Source organism: Scomber scombrus, chromosome 22 (assembly GCF_963691925.1).
Source record: "Scomber scombrus chromosome 22, fScoSco1.1, whole genome shotgun sequence".
In the NCBI taxonomy this organism is placed as follows: Eukaryota; Metazoa; Chordata; class Actinopteri; order Scombriformes; family Scombridae; genus Scomber; species Scomber scombrus.
The window spans coordinates 8,482,079-8,504,413 of record NC_084991.1 but is presented as its reverse complement, the minus strand read 5'-3'; the positions used below and the strand labels follow the sequence as shown (position 1 = coordinate 8,504,413).

Below are 22,335 nucleotides of genomic sequence, written 5' to 3'. Positions count from 1 at the left end.
TTACGCCTGGTACTAATATAATCATATAACTATCACAGGGTTATCACTCATGGAAACTGTGCTCTTGCAGTGCTTATCGTAAAACTCAGGGTGGCTCACAGTGTGTGCAGACTGAGCAGCACAGTAACACGCCTCCACGATGGTTACTGCACACCCACCCGTACACACACAGAGTGCAGGTTTATTTGCATGATTTACATCTCCTTTGTCTTTGTGTTTTCTGTGGTTGCTACTATAAATCTCCTATGGTATAAAGCTCTGCAGAATAGAAGATGAAGCAGCCAGTCTGCATATAATAAAAGAACCTGGTGATCCAGTGAGTATCTGAGAATTCATGATTTGAAATTTCTCTTTTTTTGGACTTTATGACATACCATTAAAAAAGGTGCATAGTCTATTAACTCAAAAAGTATATAAGGACACTGACGTGATAATATATATGTAACTTTATATCAAAATATCGATCTATTGATCTATTACATTTCCTTGAAACTAAATTTAAAAAAACAGATGAGAATGTATATTTTTTTGGTTCATCCACTGAATAAGATACCTGACAGATCAAGATATTTCAACTTGATGCAACAATGTTAATCCCTTGTTGTCATGAAGCAGGCTTATTTATTGATTTACATTTAACTTTAAACTGATAAAAGACCCTTACTCCCTGCCCTTTAAACTAATCTGATTAGTCTATTGTGGGGTGAGTGTGTGTGTGTGTGTGTGTGTGTGTGTGTGTGTGTGTGTGTGTGTGTGTGTGTGTGTGTGTGTGTGTGTGTGTGTGTGTGTGTGTGTGTGAGTGTGAGTGTGTGTGTGTGTGTGTGAGAGAGAGAGTGTGTGTGCGTGGGGCTATACACAAACATAAAGAGAGGAGAGAAAGTAAGGAGAATAAATAGCAGAAGGCTATCATGACTCCCGCTGCGTGCGTGTGTGTGTGTGCGTGTGTGCGTGTGTCTCCTTCTGATGTGATCTCCTGTCCGGAAACATGGTTACAAATTAACCAATTAAGTGCCCTCAGAATAGCTCTGGTCAATCATAACAAATGCCAAGGGAAAATACATGGACCATTGTATTTACACACACACACACAGAGCATCTGGAATGGAAACTCATGCCTCCTGTGAAGGCAGGACACAATATACTTAAGCAGTGTGTTTGTTTTAGCATACAGCGTGGGCTCTGGCTTTATTTTAGGAAGCAGAGAGATACGTCACCACAGAGAGAGAAAGAGAGAGAGAAAAACGCCCACAACTAATTCAGTCTGAGTGTGAAACAGATCCAAGAAGCCCAAATCATTTCTTGGGTGAAATGCTGATGCTCCATTAGAGAAACGAGCACTGAGCCAAAATACACTCTGAGATTAGGAATAATGAGTCTCGGTTACTTTTGTTTCTATTCCCAAACATTGCTTTATTTTAAAATAATATAAAAGTGCAAAAGACCAGAACATTTTCTTATCTCCAGTGACTTCTTATCGCCAAGTCTGCTGTGAACTTTTTCTCCACCTTTATTTAAGAGTCAGTGTAGCGAGACAGACATGCATGGGTCAACTGGCCTGGAATCGAAGCGTGAACATTGCAGTTATATGGTTATATATGTACTTTAATCATCGGACCACTATGGTACCCCCTCTGCTGTTAGCTGACCTGCAAGCTGAAATTAGCCCGGAGGAGAGGAGGAGAGTTTAAAGCTAGCAGTGGCTGAAGTAGAACTCTTTCATATTTAAGATGTTTGGCTGATTAAAATTAACAAGCAAGATGTGTTGACTCTTAGAGTTAAAATCTGTGACCTTTAAATCATTAATGTCTTCTGAATGAACCATGAGTGAGTTAGAAATCCGGCAAACGATTATTTTCACTATTGACCTTTAAAAATAGCAAAAATGTCCGTCGAATTGATATAATACGCATGTCTCTCTTTACTGATCCCCTGACTTTTCATCTAACACCATCGAGTCACAATTTCAAATTGTCTGATACTTTGGTTTATCGTCGTTTATATGTACTTTGTGTTTAATGATCATTAGCAAGTAGCTGAAGTAAGATGGCTAACACCATAACTACTGTATTGGCGTGAAAATAAGTTGATATTTAAGTCTGGAAAAAGTGGAATCGTCTTATATTCTATGTTGCTAGGCTAGCAAGTGTATTCAGGTCTGTTTAGAGAGTGTCTTATGGAGTTAGTCAGTCCATAAAGTGTTTCGTGAACTCAGTTTCACCTAAAGGATTGTCTCAAGGCTTGTTTCATGTGTTTTTCCTGCTGCAGAGAAAATAAATTCATTACGATTGAAAACGAGTCCGAAGTGGCTTTCTGATGTCGTTACTGAGGAAACAGACCAGGGAACAAATCCTCTGTCAGGCAGCCACAAATTAAGACACTGCTGTCACAGATGATAATGAGCCTGACAGACAGGAGAGAGTGAGAGTATCTGACTGACAGAAAACATACACTGATGTGGAATTTCTGTCCTGCTTTAATGCAAGTAATTAACTTTTTATTAACTACAGAAAAGCTTCAAGGATGCAGACTCTTCTCTCCTTGAATGAATAGTGTTCTCTGTGTGTTTACAGCTTCACAGAGACTCTTTTCACCTACTTGCCCTTACACTAACTATGTATATTCTTCTCACAGTATGGCATGTTCTTTTCCTATATTACATATGCTCCAGCAAAGCTCTTACACAACCTATGAACCCATAACTTCGTGCGACAACTAATCTTTTGTTCTGCCCGGCTAATCTGATTAGCTTTAACTAATGACATATATAAGCATTTAAGTCTGTATTCATCTGTTCTCAACACATAACTGAGAACATGACAAACACACAAGCGAGCTATACTGGGGGAGGAATCACACACGCTTGCTAGTCTATTGTTTATTGTTATGACTGCACAGAATGACAGGAAAGCTGAGGAGGAGGAGAATGCAAAGGAAAATAGTAGAAATAGAAAACACAGTAACTAGAGTGCGGGGCAGAGAGCTCAGGACTCCATTAGGTGGTAATGGATCGTCACGCTTCAGTGTTCCCCGAAGTAATATCGCAGCGGTCAGGGATAGGACGATGGATTGAGAGGCATGAGAGAAATGGATAACCAGACAGTGAGAGGAGCAGGAGACAGAGAGAGCTATGAGAAAGCAGAAGGAAAAGAAAAGAAAAACACACAAAAGCACTCGAGGTAACGTTAGAAGAAACAACATTACCCACAGGCACTACTACCCTTTTCCTACCAAGAAAAACATTAAAAGAAGGAGACATGTATGAGGGCTCCTTCCCTTCAGACTCCCCTTACAAAATGCCAAGTGGCTGCCATCTTAGGTAGAGCAGCAATGACATTTCTATTCCTAACTCTTTCAGCGCATGACGCCGTCACAGCTGTTTTACTTTGGCGGGAACGTGTGTTTGTCAGATTGTAGAGGAATCAAAGAAAATGGTGCCATTTTCTTTGAGTCTGGCAAGAGAGAAAGGATGAAGGGAACAGGGAAATCAAAAGCATGATAAAAGAGGAGAAAAGAGGGAGCGGGAGTGATAAATGAGTAAAAAGAGAGCTCCGGAGATGGAGAGCAGGGAGTGGCGGGCAGGATCTGAAAGAGCAGCTCAGCGGGATGGAGAGAAAAAAGCAAGCTCTAGAGAGCTCTTTTTTTTTTTTTTTAAAGGGAAAGGAGGGGAAAAACGGACGGAAAGGGCAAACAGGAAGGAAAGGGGGCGATCATCTAGCTAGCATCCTGACACTGTGACAATAGTAAATCCAGTTATTTTAGCTCAGGCACAGGCTTCATGAGAGAGGACATAGCCTGAGGTGTTCTCTTTCACTCTCTCTAATAGACATACACAGTTGGAAAGGGGATGGGGGGGGGGGCTTCACAGTCCATTACACACCACGGGACTGTCAATGTGCTTCATAGGTACAGGACAACCAGTACCACTGGTGTTATACCGGGTTAGTTAAGCTTGTAAATTAGTGTTGTCAAGTGGGTGAATAACACAGGGTAGTTAGTTGGGTAATTTTTTTTCACTTTTCAGCTTCACCCTGAACCGTGAACTACAGTACACTGTCAATGCAACATTTTTTTATTTTTTTTTTTTGCCGGAGAACGCTGAACCTTGAGTGGGAGTTATAATTGTGGTCAATATCATCATAACTCAGCGTGGGAACAATACTGGAGGTTTACAAAATGATACAATTCTTCACTTTGGTGCTATTTGATGTTGACCATTAACATGACCATATCTCTGCAGACACACTGGAATGGTATGCAAAGATATGAATGGAGCAAATAAGGAAAAACATGAATAATAGATGATTAAAAAAGGTTTATAGTGTAATTTATGATTCATTGCTGTATAATGAGTTTCTCTGGTGTAGCATGGTACATTGATTAATAAGTAACTCAGCAGCTGTCATCAGGCTTCCAGTATAATTTAAGGGTAATAACATAGTCAAAGTTGGGTCATACTTTCTATAACTGTGTGTGTTGATTTGTTGTCCTTCACATTAAACTAACTTCAACATGAGTGAAGCGTGAATTTGGCTTTTACAGATTGCACATTAAACTGAGCTATCCTTATATTTGAAGTTTTAAAAAAACTGCTACAATGTAAAATTCCAATGTTTTAGTGAATAAAATGACAAATAATAGCAGTAATTAAAAATGGAGTGCTGTGAAACCAATTACTGCTTAGAGAGTTATTTAGTGGTAGTATAAGCTTCTAAATTGAATAAGCTGAGTCAAGCTGCACACAGCAAACAACAGTAATGCACTAACACAGCCTCCAGAGAAGCTGTGGAGCCAGAAAGCAACAAAACATACTCCACTATTAATACAGTAGATTCATTCAGCACATACTTCTGTCTGAAGCACCTTACGATAAGTGCATTCAATATCAAGCTAGATGTCATCAAATGTTTCTAGCACATTCCTTCAAATAAATGCTTATTCATGTTATGAAATGAGAAGTCAATAAGTGCCACTGTAGGGTGTCGAAGAGAGATTTCCATTTCAGCTGCGACTGAGTTTGACAAGTCGGATCAAATCAGGATCAGAGAGATGAAGCTTCCTTCGGCACTTTAAATTCTGCATCCGTTTTTTAACAGTCGCACAGGAAGAAAGTGTGGGAAAGACGCTGCAGGGCAGGAGTGGCAGAGGCGGCAGAAATAATAATGTCTCCACAACATAAAAATGTCTCCACTGCTAGACACTGAAACTCACCTTTTCCTCACTATTTAATGCCTTCTTGCTGTCACTGCTCCAAGCAATCTCTCTACCCACATAGACTATAAAACTAAAACATGAATGCCACAAGCTCAGGGCTTTTCTCTGGGACTTTGCTTGGAAAATCTCTAACTAAAATAAAAAAGGTAGATGTGTGGGGGAACCAAACGGTCAAATACAACCGTTTGAGCACTGGACAACACAGACTTGAACTTACTAACTAACTTGAAACAATGAACTCTGTATACCCAACAACAAAGTGAATCATATCCCTGTGATGACTCGAGACAAATTCTTTCAATACATTCTGAGTCAACAGCTCTAAAAGAAGAGGGGAAAGTGTGTGAAAGTGTCCAGGCCTGGTGTGTGTGTTTATGCGTACTCACGTAGGAAATGTTTCTCCAATAAGGCAATTTCCAGGTGACCTTTGACTTCGTTGAGTCGGTCTGACTCCGATCTCTGGAAGTCCTGGATGGCCGCAGCCATGGTAGGAGACCCCGAACCTGCCTGCACACGCACACACACACATTCATGTAAACAGAACACACACACAAGGCACACACCCACATACACATACACATTTGCATTCAGAAAGAAAGAAAACAAAAGAGAGATTTAGCTTTAGTTCATTGGTACACACACTGGCACAGGCAGGGGTATCCCATATGATCTAACACACACTCACACACACACAGATGAGAATGGCAGCATGACTCACGCTAATGTTTCCCCTTCCGGTGAAAGTCCAGCAGAAGCGAGATGGGATGAGGAAGGTAAAAAAAAAAAAAGAGGAGAATCCCCCTTCTTTTGACTACAGCAACACTGATGACTCACAGTCCTCTGACTAAGGGATTTAACCCTAACACACACACACAAAAAACTAGCTGCACAACGTGTGTGTGTGTGTGTGTGTAGACGAGGTGAGAGATTGAGAGATGACGGCTGTGCGCGAGGTGAGGAATGAGAGACGTGTGAGGATAAAAGGGGTGAGTGTGTGATGGAGGGAGAGGAGAGGAGGAAGCGAGAGGAGAGGCGGCTGTGCGAGCGAATGATGAGCACTGCAGGTTGAGCATCGCGGCTCGACCAGGGTCCTTTAAGAGACTGCTGCTACACACACACACATACACACACTGCAGCAGCCTCTGCCTGTCAGCAGCCAGCAGGGTTTGTGTGCCAGCATAGGCACACTGCAATGTCTTTAGCTGATGTTCTCTCTGCAATACAGAGGGAAAGAGGGAGAGAGAAAGAGAGGGATCGAGATAGAGAGAGAGATAGCACAAAAACTGACCGTGACCTGAAAAAAATGTGCTTTGGGAGAGAGCCAAAGCCTAACAGGACAGGCAGGCTGGACAGACATAGAGACATGCAGGGAGGAGAGACAGAGATGGAGAGACTGGAGAGACTGTCCGTGAATAAAGAAGCACTTGAAAGAAAACCAATGAGAGCCTCTACTGGAAGTGTGTCACAGAGAAGACAAAAAGGACGGTGACTGAAAAGAAAAAAACGGAGTGAGAGAAAGGGAGACAGGGTGTGAAAGTTAAATGGAGACAGGGGGAGGATAACGGGAGGGAAAGAAAAATGAAAGAAGCCGACGAGAAGGGCGATGAAAGGAGTGAAAAGAAGTTTCGCTGAATTACGAGCGCTCGGTTACAACACTGTTTGCTTTCCATTTTGTCAGCGCTGCTTTTTTCCCCCCTAAATGTCACGGCTCTAATGATTCGGTCCAAGGACTTTACACAGTGCATAACGTAAGCGCACCTTTATGTTGTTGATGCTGTCGTCAATCCTCAGTCAGAACCACCTGATAATTAAAAGTAGGTCAAGCCCTGACGTCACCCTGGATGATTATCGGCTCATTAATTATTATGTTCCTGCACTCCCTCTTTCACCACCGTAGGAAGCCCGGTGTCCCGCTCTCAAACATCATTACTTCCACGACTCGCATGAACATTTCATCGCTGAATGCATGAATGTATGCATACAAGTAAAAATAATCTAATGGGATCTTTAAAGAAACAGTGCAGTGATATTAACAATGCAACTGCCTTAACACACACACACACACAAATCTCCTCTGTTAAAATGTATTTAAAAGGTCACTGTGTAGAAGGTACTTAAATTATATCACTGTCTGCTGCAGAATAGAGATAAACAGATGTTGCTATAGGCTGTTTTTGCAAAGATATGCAAAAATGAATCATAGTTGTAAATAAGCTGCAGTCAACAACACAAGTAAACACCTGGTGATTTCTGCTGGGTGACCTGCAATCAACTGCCCACCACAAAACAAACTAAATATTACATTTCTACACATTCTTATGGAGGCTTTGTCAATGAAACAGTACAGAAAAAAGGTTTTTATGTACTCAGTCTTGCTGTCTACATTCATGACAGTCTTCAGCTCGTACTTCCTATGATAGAGAAACATTTAGACAGTCTCTCTCATATCTCCATGATTTACACATTTCCTGTTTCTGTTTCTGGGTCAGTCTGGGGTTTGCTATGTCACAATCCACACTTACAACCACTTCTAATTGCTGGTATGACACACGCAGCTTTTACAGCTCTCTGCTGAACGCCTCGTCTAGTTCACCCACAGCTCTCTTTGCGCGGTTTCCACGCTGCCCACTGTGAACCCAGCTCTGTGCATCTCTTCTTTGGGTCTGCAATTTCCTGCTCCATCTTTTCTTTTTAAAAGCTTTCATCCTGGCTCTAATCTTTTCTGCTTCTCTTCAGAGTTGGACGATCTCGGCCTGACTTTTCGGTGCGGGGTCAGTGAAGATCCTGACGGTGTTTGCCACCTCCTGTGTTACCCCTCTTGTTACCTTCTGCTCATCTGCTCACGCTCATTTGTCCTGCTCCTCTGAAATGGACAATGTGTTGCATGGTCTAGAAATATCGGATTCATCTTACAGAATAGCTCCAGGGATCTGTCATGCTTCTTAAACACAAAGACATCTGCTTTTTTTCTTTTGCGACTCGCTAATGAGGCTAAATGTGAGTGTCACAGTAAGAGGTGAAATACACGAAGCTGTGTTCTGCTCAGAAACCTTCTCCACATATGGCATATTGCTAGTCCAGTAGGCTGGTGGTAAATTTGATCTGCCTATCCAATAACAACAATATTTTAAAATGAGTGGCTGTGAAGATGTCCTGACAGACAGAGCAAAAAAAGAAGTTATTCAGAAAGAAGAGTGCCAGCTGAGTCCATTAAAAAAAGTCAAAAAGTCAGCAGAATTAGTTCAAATATGAAGACATCATGGCACACCATGCTACAGTAATATGCTGTCAAATCATTAACAGTTTAATTGAGATGAAATATAGAACGAGCTAACAGACGTAATAACAAATCCACTGCTATGAGTAAAAAAAACTTACAAAATGTGATTATACACTATGTGACTAACCACATTTAATCTCGTCTGCATCTTCTACTTTCACTTCAATTTCCTGCTAGTGAAACCCACCCCCCACCCAACCTGACTTCCTGTAAACTGCATCATTTCCTAACTTTCAAAATGGTGCTCACAGCAAACCAGGCTTAACAGGCATGCCATTTTACCATATGCTTACTTAAAAATCATCATTAAATAAAACTGTGCAACAAAATATGAAAAAACAAAAACAAAAAAAGCTGCTACATTAAGAGGTATGATCAGACTAGAGACATGTCTCGCACCACAGAGCACAAGTGAGAACTACCAGTTATTTGAGCAGAGGTATTCTTGGTTCTTGCTCCTCTGCTGAGCATCAACTGTTAAAGTTTAATCTACAGTTCCTCATAAAGTCAGCGAGTACATTTAAAGCCACACAGGATGTATTCTGATGTCAATATTCAGAAAAAAAAAAGAAAGAAAGAAAAAAAAACCTGCACCAATAATGAGTTGTTGCTTGACTACAGTTTACATTTCAGCAGATAGATTAGACTGTAGCACTGTAATCCAAACTGATTATAGTATCAGAATGTTTTTCTATTTTTCTATTATTATAGAATAAATCTCTTACTATGACATTCAAAGAGATAAGAGATTTTAAATCCTAAGGATATGATTACAGGCTCAAGTACTCGTGATCCACAGTCAGAGTGCAGATTTCTGCATGGAGCAGCAAGTTGAAGGGCCGTTCAGCACTGATGGTTAAGTGGCTTCTAATGATGATTTGAAATACATGACACTGTAGATTTAAGAGACTTATAATTCAACACGTGCAGCTCCGATCAACAGAGCACTTATTGCAGTGTGCAAAATACCACACACACACACCGCACTCCCTATTGTTAAAGCCTACAATTAAAAAATAAATAAATAAATGTTGCTAAGCAACCACCATATCACCTGTCCTTAGCAGAACCGTTATTTTGCTGTGAAGTAAACTCACTGCAGGCCTGCTGCTTTCTGTTCAGATCATGGTAACTACAGATGTTAATAATATAGCATCACTACAGTACACTAGTTTGTTCCAGACCAGTCTGCTTATCTCCACTTGTTGTCGTCAACACTACATAAGGCCTGCCTCTCAATTCATCCAATTGGATAGACAGAAAAATCACTCATGACATCGGAGCCTTTTCTGCTAGGAGTTTTTTCAAATTAAGGCACTACTGCAAAACAGTACGCGCACAGATCAGAAATACAGCAACACAAGAGCAGAGAGCAAAAAGCTTTACTGTCATTGGAAAAATGAACAAATACACCCCAGTCTGCTGAAAAGTGTCTGATAAGAGTCTTTAGACATGCTAGGTCTGTGAGGCTTAGACATAGTGGTGCTTCTAGTACCATGTTAACATGCATATGTTGAGCTGGTATGATATTTATCATGTTCCCATCAGAGTTTCACCAGTTAATAATGCAATAATGCCAATCAAGTTTAAGGTATTGTTTTGGATTGTAAAATTGTAATTAGTCATATCAGGGAATCAATAAAGTTTAAATTTGAGAGAGGAGCTCAATTCATTCTTCATATCATCCTAGAAAGGTCTGTTTTGTGTTTTTTCCCCAAATTTTTTCCATAAATGTTACATTTTGCAATGACCATCACTTTATTTTTGGATACTGAATGAATAAACATTACCTTACTGCATTCACAAAATTACTTTAGAAGACAATACTATGACACAAAGTATGACAAAGTGGTGAGGAGAGGCCAGTGAGGTCACAGCATTTGTCTGCGCCATGACTGAACGCCATCTGCCCAACGACCGTTCTTTCTAGTTTGTCAAAGAGGACATGTATTCTGAAGCCCAAGGACACACACTGTCCTTTTTTGAACAGATGAGGTAATGAAGGTGAAGTTTAGACCCAAGTCATGTGATCAGGTCCTGGAGGATGGAGAGGCAGACACCGGCGCAGTCTGGGCAGGCTCCAGCACGCCAGCCGGGATCTATAAAGGACGCTACGCAGGGAAGATGAGATTTTCACCAGCTGTGGCAGCTTTTGGATGTTGAATGCAACTGCAGGCTTTGTGGAAGAGACACACAGTGGATGCCTCGTGCATGCGTGTGTGTGTGTGTTTGTGTCACAGCAGGGATAAGAGCTAGCTTGGGTCTATTTCGGGGCTTCTGACTCATCAGTGCTGTGATGTGGGCGATGCCTTCCCAGTGGGCTGGTACTCATGCAGGCAAACACCAGTGCACACACAGACACACACCGGCTCACAGACACTTGTGCACAGATGCAAATACAGACACCTGTGCACACACGCCGAGTATGTTAAAAGGTCTTTTATGTTGTGAATGAAGGATCCCCAGCATCACTCATTCACCACCAGGACTTGTACAGCTTTCTATGGGGCGCAAGAAAAAACACAGAAACACTTCAGAGATTCATATAAATGAAAGAAGGACAGAGTTCCCCTGGGCCTTCATTCAGGAAGTGATACAATAAAGTGACTAATCCACTCTTTTCTAATCCGGTATCATCCTATCAATGCATGTGCATGATGATGACGACAATCCCGGTGTCTTTAGTCACCCACAAGGATGAGAGAAAGCTGCAGATTTCATGACAGCATCTCTGTAATCAAAGCGTGGGAGGACGTAATCGAAAACATTATCTGGATTCTTGTTTTTGTACCCTGGGAGTTGTTTTCATTCCTCTCTAACCGCTTCCTCTTCATCCCGTCCATCTCCTGCCCTCTACACATCTCAGAGACCAATCATCCGGGGCTCGATTCCTGTCCTCCTTTATCACTTTCCCTCCCGCTTTCATCTTCTCTCCCCTTCCATTTTTCAATCCTTTTTCTGCCGCCCAATATCTCTTCATCTCGCCGCTGCTCTCGCCTTTTCTGCTCTTGTCTCTGTGTCTCCTGTTTGAAAATCTTTATCTCTTCCATTTGTTTTTATCGTGACAACCCATCCCTCAAGCATTCCTCCCTTTTTCAGCAGCTCAGTAGTAAAAAAACAAAAGCAGAGAAAATTGGGAATTAGATAAACAACAAAAGAATCACATTTTCGCTCGACGTGTTCATTAAGCTAAGCTAAGGATGCTAAGACAACAGCTGATAGGTGAAACAGCTTTTTCTATAACAGTTATTCTGGATAGGATCATACTTTTCGGGGGCAGAATTATTCATGAGCGCAATAATGCCGCAATGTATGTTTACCATAGTCAGTCAGTCAAGGCTAAAAGTGTATACATAAGACAAAAGGGGGACAAATGTTTACTCTGTAATGGCTTAATCCCACCGGGCACAGCTGAAAATACGCTAAAATAGACAAACACAATGTTGTAAGAGCAGATTGAGTCAGACAGGAAGTCAGACACAGGAGGAGCATAGAGCATCCTGTCAAAATAAAAACCCCTGTGCAGACTCATGATCATATATCACATCACAATGTTATAACCGGTGGCACCAGGCCAGAAGTCAACAGTGTGGCATAATGCCATGTGGAGGACGGTGGGCCAGGTGGAATCATGGCGTAAGGATGATGAATACAGAGGCAGTGATTAATAGGAACAGTAACAAAATTGAAGAGAAAGAAAGGAAGGGGATAAACATAAAAATGGGAGCGAAAGAGACTGAAAAAGTAGAAGAAATAAGGCACACACACACACACACACACACACACACACACACACACACACACACACACACACACACACACACACACACACACACACACACACACACACACACACACACACACACACACACACACACACACACACACACACACACACACACACACACACACACACACACACACACACACACTCACAGGGTCTCGCAGGAGTTCCTCTGTGTCTCGAGAAGCTGCTCTGGGCTTCAGCTGCATGTCGTCGCTACATTCGGTGTCGGAGGCGGGTGGCGACTCGGCCAGATCCGGGAAATCCTCTCTCGTCCTGGGGCCTCGGAAGCGGATCTTGTCCAGGCGCTTTAGCATGGTCAACACCGCACACCTGGGCTTTACCTTAACATGGCGGACGGCAACCCTATAAGGGGGGGGGGGGGGGGGGACAAGATACAGGAGGCTATGTGAAATTTCAGGACGTGAAAGATCAATACAGACAATGACATGCTGCGGTCGCACGCCACAACTATTTGATCAAAGTAAGTGCTAGGTGTTTTTAGAAAAGCCCTCTGCGTATATTCCCGAAGGTGAAATGCTGTATGACATAACGCATGCCGACCTCTATCCAATAATGCTATTGAATCTCTAACCTTGTCAGTGTGTGTCATTTGCTCTACTTTTTCAGCCTACACAGGAGATGGAACCAGTAACCCATGACAACCACATCCTCTCACTCCTCAGGCGAACGGTTGACAGCGACGGATCCGCTGACCTCATTTATTGATTTAATTTCCATGGTAGGAGCAGCTTAATGGTTGTGTTTTGGTATCGGGAGGGAGAGGAGGGGGGGCTGAGATGTAATGATGACAAATAGAACACAGGGGCTGTTCAGGTCATCATATCCAGAGTCACAGGAGTCAACGCTGCTGCAGAGTTTTCGGCAACAGTGATCTGACGCTGCGGTAAAAATTAATCGTGCCGACGGAAACAAAAACACAGACAGGGTTCATTAAAAAGCGAGCCAGTACGACTCTGCTGTGCCTCATTACAAACATTTAAAACAGGTGCTCAAACTGTTACTGCTCACAAGTATGTAAACTCTGTCTGCACCCTCCATCAAACCCTTTCTTTGAATGAGATCTGCTGACTGACTGAAACAACAGTGAGATTCCCCTCATAGTACTACTTCACACTCACAGGGGGGTGGGAGGGGTTTGCTCCTGATTTGACCGAATGCGCTATGTCAAAAAGTTGTCACGGCGATCCATCATCATTTAAAGCAGCTGCGTACGGAGCCGGAGAATGTGAACTAAACATGACCGTGCTGTTTTTTGACCGCTGTGAGTTTGTCATTTGGGAAAGGGATTAAGTGTAGTTCTTCGTGTAATTCTCGGAGATGACTTAAGCTGCTCGACTTGGCTGTCGTGCTGCAGATATTTAACCGATGAGCTGTCAGATGGTTGTTTTGTGAATGATTGGCTAACTTGGCTGGTATGATTTAGGATTGGTGTAACTTGCTTACTCGCTCTGTTCCTCAAAAAACATCCTGGACCTACCAGAGCCTGTTGTTCTGGATCCTGGAGGAGGCTTGACTGAGGGCACAAGAGACCAGCCTACTAGGAGATGCTTTACTGTACAGACGTACCACTCTTATTATTTATCTTTTTTTATTACAAAAAACAGAAACTTTGAGTAAGACTACTCTGTGATGTTCTACTACAGATCTGCTACTGAAGCAAAAACGACTTTAATCATTCATCAGAAAGACTTATCTTTTCTGATCTGTCAATTCTACTTTTAACCCAGGTCTTTGATGATATTAAATACAGGGAGATGAGGACAGTTTGTACTTTTTCAGCAGCATTTACTCTATATCACTGTATCATTCTCATTAAATGTCTTCTGAGCAGTGAAGTCTAGTAGTCTGACTTATCTGCATGCAGTATAAATATCAAAATACAGTTGTTTTTTTTAAAGCATGTGCAGATAATATATGTCAAACTGGTTATTTTAGAAGGAAACGTGCACCGAATAATATTTCACATTCTGCTTTGCCTTGTGGGAGGACATCGATAATGAAATAATGAAATAACTGCGCTGGCAGTAACGGTGCGCTCTTATTAACTGGACAGAACATCACAGTATCTGTACAAGTACAAACTCCAAGGTATCAAAGATCCTACTGAGATATAACACCTGCATAATAGCTGAACTGCAAACTAGTGCTTCAGAGGGAACAATTTCATCATTTGAAAATATGTTTCCTTTACTCTATTGCCTCGTATCTCTCCTCTCCTTCAGTGGGAGGCTGATGACAGAAACTTGGCTGCAATAAAGGGAATTGAAATATATCAACAGATGAGAAGAAAAGCATAAAAGCAGCTGAATGTGTTTGTGAACGTCAAATATGGGAAAATATTTTATTTCCACATGTACACAACCCACCCTCGGGGGCACATGTAAGTGGAATTTAAAGGAGGAGACTGGTGGGTTGATCTTTCCTCCCCGAGGGCTGAGTGGAAACATTTTGAGTGGCGGGTTAATAAACGCTTCCCTCCTCTGCTCCAGACGACTGTCACAATGAAATCTGGTCTCACAACAACCACCTGAATCCACCCACAGCCTGCTTAAGGCTACAGCTCAGTGAGTCACTGGTCAGTTGATATCACGTAGTTTTACCAATTCATGCAGTCATAACAATAAAGACTATTGACAGCATTAGATGCACAGTCTACCAATTCAATAACACCACAGACATGCAGCTTCATTCACAGCTCCACTGAAAAATGCTATAAACAAATCACCAACCATTCAGTCTATAAGTGAGTGCTAATGTTTATAAAAGACAGCTCTCATTAGTGTAAATGAAGCTCCATCTGAGTATATTAGTTGTTTTCATGCTGCTCCCTGCCTCCTCTGACAGCAGTCTTCTTCAGGCTACCTCTCACTCATTCCCTTTTGAAAAAGGGATTTCTTTCTCTGCTCCAGAGGCAGTTTCAAGTGCAAAACCATCTTAAATGTGAGGATGAGAAGATGAAAAGAGAGGACAGGAGAGGGAGGGGCTTCAGCTCAAGGTCTGATGTGAATGTTACTGCAGGAAATCGACACAAACAGTCCTCATGACTCATTTGCTCAACTTTGTCCAAACACAAAGACAGCGTCCACCTTTACTTAACCACACATCACTTCTAGGGTGAGGGGAGAGAGGCCGGGGAATGAGACATAAACAAGGAGATAAAGATATTCAAAAAAACTAAACTGACAGTGTAACAGCACACAGAGGCTGTGTTAGTGTTTGTTTATTACTGCATACATTAGTCAAGGGTGAGTAGCTTTACAAGCCCAGTGAGTATCTGCTGTTCAAGCCTAATATTCTGTTTGAGTGTGAGTGTGGATGCTAAAGCCTGTCCGCTAATGACCCGTAGTGACTCGAGGTTAGTCTTGGCCACGCGGGTCACACTCTCTGCATCAGCCAATCGCGGTCATTCACAGATGTCAGGCTGCTGGAGGCCCTTTGCCCTACATAACTGTCTCTATTTTAATAAACAAAACGGTTGTGTAAAAGGTTTCATCAAATGTTGCAACTGTGATTGAACTGTCAACTATTTTTGATAAACTGAGTCATCTTTTAAGAAACTTTTAAAATAAAAATGCCAAACAGTAGATGGTTTCAGCTTCTCAAATATGAGGATATACTGCTTTTCTCTGTTTTATATGACTGTAAATTCATAACTTTTGGTTTTGGATAGTTGGTCATCCAAAACAAGTAATTTCAAGATGTCACTGTAGATTTTCTTTCATTTTATGATATTCTACAGACCAAAAGTTGCAGCCCTAGTTTCTACAATTAGTATTTAATGACCAAAATGTGTCCATAAAATGTCCACTACTGGTCAAAACATTTAAAGTAGAAAAGATGTCAAATAATTTTGTTTCATATACTTAAATAGGGCTGCAACTAATGTTCATTTCCATTACAGATAAATCTTCCAATTATTGTCCGTTTTGTCTATAACATGCAAGCAAAGAGTGAAAAATTAATAAATGCCTGTTTAAATTATTCTTATTATTCTCTATTATATCTTCAAATGTCTTGTATTGTCCATAACACAAAACATTCAGTTTACCATAATGTATGACAAGGAATAGCATTAATTCATCTCATATGAGAAGCTGAGACCACAGAATTTGGCATTTTAACTGAAAAAAAACCCTACTAAACCCTGTTTTCATTAAAGATTCATCTAGAAATTTCAATAAATTGGTTAATATTTTGGTCCTTAGAATATTAAAAAGTCATGTTTTGAGTAATAAGTTGTTCAAAACTCACAGATGTTCAGTTTAGTATCATAAAAGACCAAGGACACCAGAAAAGAATCACATTTTATAAGCTGAATAATTTTGTATCAACTTATCGATTAAATGATTAATAGTTTTCCCATATAGATCTTATACATCCTGCAAATTTAATCTAGCTGAGCAGCCGCACATAATCACAAGTCATGATTACATACCATGTGTTCAGACATGCATCTCTATTAAAAACCATGCTAATGTATTTTTATGTTTACATCGCACAGCTACTTTCATCAAAGTATACATCTGTGTAGCTATTAATGTACACTGAAAAGTAAAGCCACTCTTCTTACATGTCTTAATACGTATTCAGGTGCACAGCCTCAATAACACCGCAGGCTATATATACATCTATGGCATGGTAGCCACATGAGATGGGAGTTGCTCTTTATGCAATTACAACCTATATCACTGTTGCTTATCAGCCATGCATGAAAGGGTTACAGGGGGTGGGGGGGCAGTGCAATGCAGGCTAGAGCACTTGCACAAGTAGGCCACTTTCTGTGCAAGTGTATCTTCTGGGACATTAGGCATCCAGAATAACATAAAGTTTGACAATAAGTGCTTGTCGGAGATGCCACAGTGTAGTGTTTCTGCTTTGGTGAATGAGGAAATATATTGTTTCCTTTTACAGGTGCTCTCACTCAAATGTGCTGGGAAAAAAACCAAAACCGGTGTGGGCCGTCCTGCTGGGTGTAGCAAGACACTCGCCTGTAGAGCTATTCTCAACTTCGATGAGTTTCATAACACATCAGAGAGACAGTGAGAAGGATTAACATGAGCTTTAAATATCTCACCTGCCACCGTTGACTAGAATGTTCTAACTTTTGTTATTCGGTTCACTTTACTGTATTTAAAATACAGACAACAGATGGTCAGGGAAAAAACAAACACATCAACCTTCTGCTCTGCTGAATAGTTATTGCCTGTTGAGAAACTAAGTGTGCGACCAGGTGCCATTGTAAGAATACAGTAAGATTCATATCTTCTAATCAGCTTAACAGGCAACGACTATCACCCCTCCGACTGCCCCATAGAAGTCATACATAATATCAAGCTGGATACACATGGCTGCAGTAGATGGTTTCATCGAGCTTCTACTTTTTATTTGATGTTAACCCTGGGGATGGGGATGGAGCAGGAGGAAGGGAGGGGATATGATGAACTCTGATTAGACCTAATTAGACACCGTCTACTCTGCTTGTAGTTGGGGGCTAAACAAGGTTCTCGAGTGTAGAGAAACATACACGTAAGTCTTTGTCAACAAATTTGGAGAAAAAGAATAAGAGAGAAATAGTAAGAGTGAGCACTAGCTTGTATCTAGCCCACTAATGCAGCCCTCTGGGCAGCATGTAGTTGGTTGAGCAAAAGTAAAAGTGAGTTATGGTGTGCATTTTATTTTTTTGTCCAAGTTAGTTTTTGACAGTGCTGCTTTTCAATGGCATTTGTTAGTTTGTAGGGAGGTTTTTTTGGTCATGGTAAGCCATGTGCATGATGTGTTAGGTGTTAAAGTGGAGATATACACCATTGATATCCAAATGACAACAAAATAAATTGAAAAAATTCTTTTCCCTTGTTTTTTTCTTTGGAAAAAAAGTGTTCAAGACACTGAGCAAAGGAAACCAGTCTCCACAGGCTCTTTAGAAAATGTCAGAGTATGTCACATTTCTTGAACTTGTAATTATAGATAGTAACAACAAGGTGAATGAAAGCATACCCTTGTGTGGTGCATTCAAAGGTGGATTGAGATGAAGGATTCAAGATTCACCTGCTGCAGCAATTGATGAAAAGTTCAGGAGAGAGCATGAAAAAATGATTCACCTGTATTATCAAACACTTCATTGTCCTTGCACTCACTGCCAGTCATGCAGCATCCCTCCTTCTACACTGCTATTATTGCACCACGCAGTTACATAAAACATACAAACAATCAATAGTTGCTGAACAACAGGTCAATCCGCCCTCTATCTCTCCCTCAAATTGGCTGGACGAGGGTGACTCTTCGCATGTCACATGACAGGACAAGTGGAATCAAATTTGCACCCTTCGTGAGGCTAAAGGGTGAGATATCAACTGGTTGCAGGAAACTAAAGCCTGTTCCCAGTCAGTTCCATATGACCTGGGAGTAAAATGTTGGTACTAGGTTACCAGAGCTTCCTACTGGCATGTGAACCCACCACACACTACATATTCTGCACTTTCACAACAAATTAAATCGAGGAATTATGTTATTTACTGTCTATTTAAGGCAAGTTGCACGCCTGCAAGTTCATTTTCAAACTGTTGCATTCGAAAATTAACGCAACACTTTACTACTGGCAAAAACAAAACAACAAAGTAGCTCATTAGTTAACTACATCACTCTTATCATTAATAGGGTGTTATTGTAGCTAACGTTAAGGGTTAATATTAAACAGAGCATATAAATTGTCTTTTACGAAAGCAGCAATGGACGTTAATGAGGACAAAAATAAACTAATGTTAGTGTATTGACAGCGGGCAGCCGTGAACATACAAGGCCTTACAGCTAACTATAATGTAAGCTAGCTTATTAAGCTGAATTCAAATGTGTCCGCTATACTTGTAACCATTGAGGTAGAGGCTGAATTTAACGCTGTAGTTTCAAATTAGGCCTCGTGTTACCTGTTTCAATAAACCCTCGAAAGGTCGGACATTTTATTAAAATATCTCCATCGTGATGAGACGCAGCGTTAATATCGAATAATCTGCATTTTGGGTGACAACGAAGGAGAAGCGGGACATACGAATGTCATAAAAACAATACCCTTCATTTTTATTTAACACGTTTGAAAAGCGTTATTAAAGAAACAACAAAAAAGAGAGAGAGGGGAAAAAACAAGTCTTCTTACCCAGCACGTAAATCGTAGCAAAGTTTCATGAACACTGAGATTGCCTTTAGTCAGCTTTTATCCTTCAGTTACACCTGCTGCTCAGGACGTTCACATTAACGCCAGGCTCACGGCGAAACCTGCTGACTTTGTCCATCCATCCCGACTATATCCGCTAGTTAACCGCTCACCGACTATATGTCGTCTTCTGTTGAGTGCTGGGCGGTTAGACAGACAGTGTGAAGAGAGAGAGGGGGAAAAAATACCAGTTGCGTCCCTCCTCCCTGGAGAGAGCAGCCCTGACCAGCACTGTTGGCCCGCAGCTCGTAGATACCAGTCTGCTTTCGTCTCTTGTTGATTTCGCAGAAGCGTTATTATTTTCCCACCCGCATTCTGCTAACACACGCCCCTACTCTGCCTCTGATTGGCTCTGACCGTCATCCTCATAGCCTAACCCAATAACCTCTCCCCTCATGCCTAAATTCAACCAATCGAGCAAACGAAAGCAACAAATCTAGCCCATCACATACATAGTAGGGTGGATCTACGTGGATTGCGGGTAGGGGGAAAAAAAGGTTTCGCAGAACGTGCGGGGAGCAGGGCCGAGGAAATTTCGTCAGTGTAGACTTCTTAAAGTGGCCGTCGGTGGTGAACGATGCTTACCGAGACAGGAGGTGAGCGGGAACGCCGACACCTCCCCTTACTACCGCCCTGTGGCTGCCATTATCATGTAATGCTATATTATAAAACAGGTGGGTAAACAATGGTGTCATTATAATGCAAATGAGCATCAGTGTAAACCAACCCTGAAATTATATCGTTAGGAATAATATCCCTACTTTATTGTGGTACAGCAAGATTAGTCTTTATCTCTTGTATTTAAAAGGCCCCCCCCCCCCCCGACATGTTTTAAGATGTATATAAAATACTGTACTTTGAATGATAATGTGTACCTAGTAGGTACTTTTTCCCCACAAATAGAAATCCTTCCTCATTACAAATGCCAGAATCTATACACATGTACATATATTTCATCTTGAAAGTTTAACTGTTAGACACAAGAGCCCCCTACTTCTCAGGAAAGTCCACGTTCTATTTTTGTGCACTGGAGCATTCAACTTGTCACATCACACTCTAGTTACAGGAAATTACAAACCAGTAAAGGAAAGTGCTGCTGGTTTATTTGCTGAGGTGTCAATAAGGTTTCAAAGCCCTTTACAAGCTGTCAACAATAAAATACAGAATCCTGGTAGAAAAAATACTGGCTATACAAACTGGAATCTTTTTTTTTTTAAGTGTTTTCACTGCAAAACACTGTACTCCTCTAGCCCCCCTAATTTCCAAAAAAAAACATGCAGAGATCAATTCTGTTCTCAGGCGTTTAGAAAAAATTTAAAAGTAGTAATTTCCCTACCCAGTAGCTTAACTTACCAGTTTAATAATTGAAGTTAGTGTAAACAAATAAAAGGTATTTGGCAAATCTAATGGTAGCTACAGGTTTGACACCAAGATGAGGGCCTAAATCCTGTTTCAATGCACTCTCCTGTGCACTGTGAGGAATACAGCTGGGGAAATACTGAAATTTATTTTCTAAAATGAGTTGGACAAACAGTTAGATTTAGGTAAACAGAGTCTATAACTATAGTATAATCTGTTTGTAGAACCTGAGCACACTGTATCAAGACTGCTATATCCTCACTGTCTTGGCACTGTTTTCTGGAATTATCCTTGCCAATAGATTGTTGTTCACACATCCTAAATATAAAAAATCAGAACAAAATAAATATTTTTGTTGCACTAACCTTTGCATGTTTGTTTTGTCAGACAGTGGGATTGTCCTCAGATGTTGTTGTCTTTTACAAGTATGAAGTCCAAGTTAGGAGTCTTCACTGAAGTTATCCCACAATTTCAACTGTTGTCTTTATTAGTGATGAGGCGGTCTTCAGGCTACAGCTTCCCGCGGCAATCCTCTTGTCACTGCGCTTACACTGTGTGAATGAGTTATGGATCAAATGGACAAAGAAAGAAGCACAGTTTAAGAAACTGAAGAGTGAATGCATAGAACGTGCAAGACAGAGAAACAGGAGTCAAGTGACTTCTGACCCCTGAGATGAGACCATAGATTGCAGGGAAGTAATCACAAGTACTGTCTGTCTGCTGTCAGACTACCAATGAGGCCAGAGGATCAGTGTAGTCTTGTCCTCGATAGAGCTTTGGCCTGACTGTCACATAGCCGCCATGTCGCCACCTCCTCACCACAAACATTCTGAAGCCTGAACTCAACACAGAAGCATGAAAGCACATTTGTGTACATCAATCTACCTGTTGCTTTCTGCATCTAAAAACTGAAGCCAATAGAAAAAGTAAATGCTCTGTCTTTTACCGTCTGCCAGGTGAAGAAGTCCATATTTGTGTGGCTGTAGCTGCTACTAAGACTAACTGGCTGACAGAGAGAGATAGTGCACATTTAGCTTACCTCCATATTTGTCTAGGCAAATGCTTTAGGCACTGAGAGAGAGGACTTTCCTTGTCCAGACCATAAGAACTTTAGTATTCAGAGCTAGATTTCTAGAGAAACATCACATAGTACTTTGCATTCCTCATCTGATGATATGAAAAACAGTAAGGACACCATGAAGAGCCTGACTAAAAAAATGTAGGCATCTTCCTGGTTACCTCTAATTAGCATAAGTAGTGTGTAATGAATAAATATTAATTAAGAATAATTGATGGACCATTTTACTGGGGGCCTGTACGCTGGCAGGTAGATAGTCTGTCCCATTATGCCTTAAAGCACTACAAGTTTCTGCATCTCTGAAGGTTAAGATAAACTAATGAGTATTAATTGTAGGCAACATCTGACTGTGTAAGATGAAATTCATTAAAGCAGCCATAATATTATGAAATATT

The 22,335-nt window shown here is 41.1% G+C and overlaps 1 protein-coding gene across 2 annotated transcripts in view; it reads right to left on the bottom strand.

Moving 5' to 3' along the window:
• gramd4a (GRAM domain containing 4a) overlaps window positions 1-19,737 on the bottom strand; it is a 46,271-nt gene extending 26,534 nt beyond the window's left edge. For both annotated transcript variants that reach the window (XM_062443527.1, XM_062443528.1), the window contains exons 1-3: window positions 19,447-19,737; window positions 12,428-12,641; window positions 5,598-5,718 (exon numbers count right to left, since the gene is read on the bottom strand). In XM_062443527.1, the coding sequence (XP_062299511.1) occupies window positions 5,598-5,718; window positions 12,428-12,641; window positions 19,447-19,475 (364 nt within the window). In that variant the 5' untranslated portion in view covers window positions 19,476-19,737. The remainder of the gene's footprint in view (window positions 1-5,597; window positions 5,719-12,427; window positions 12,642-19,446) is intronic.
• Between the last annotated feature and the right edge of the window lie 2,598 nt (window positions 19,738-22,335).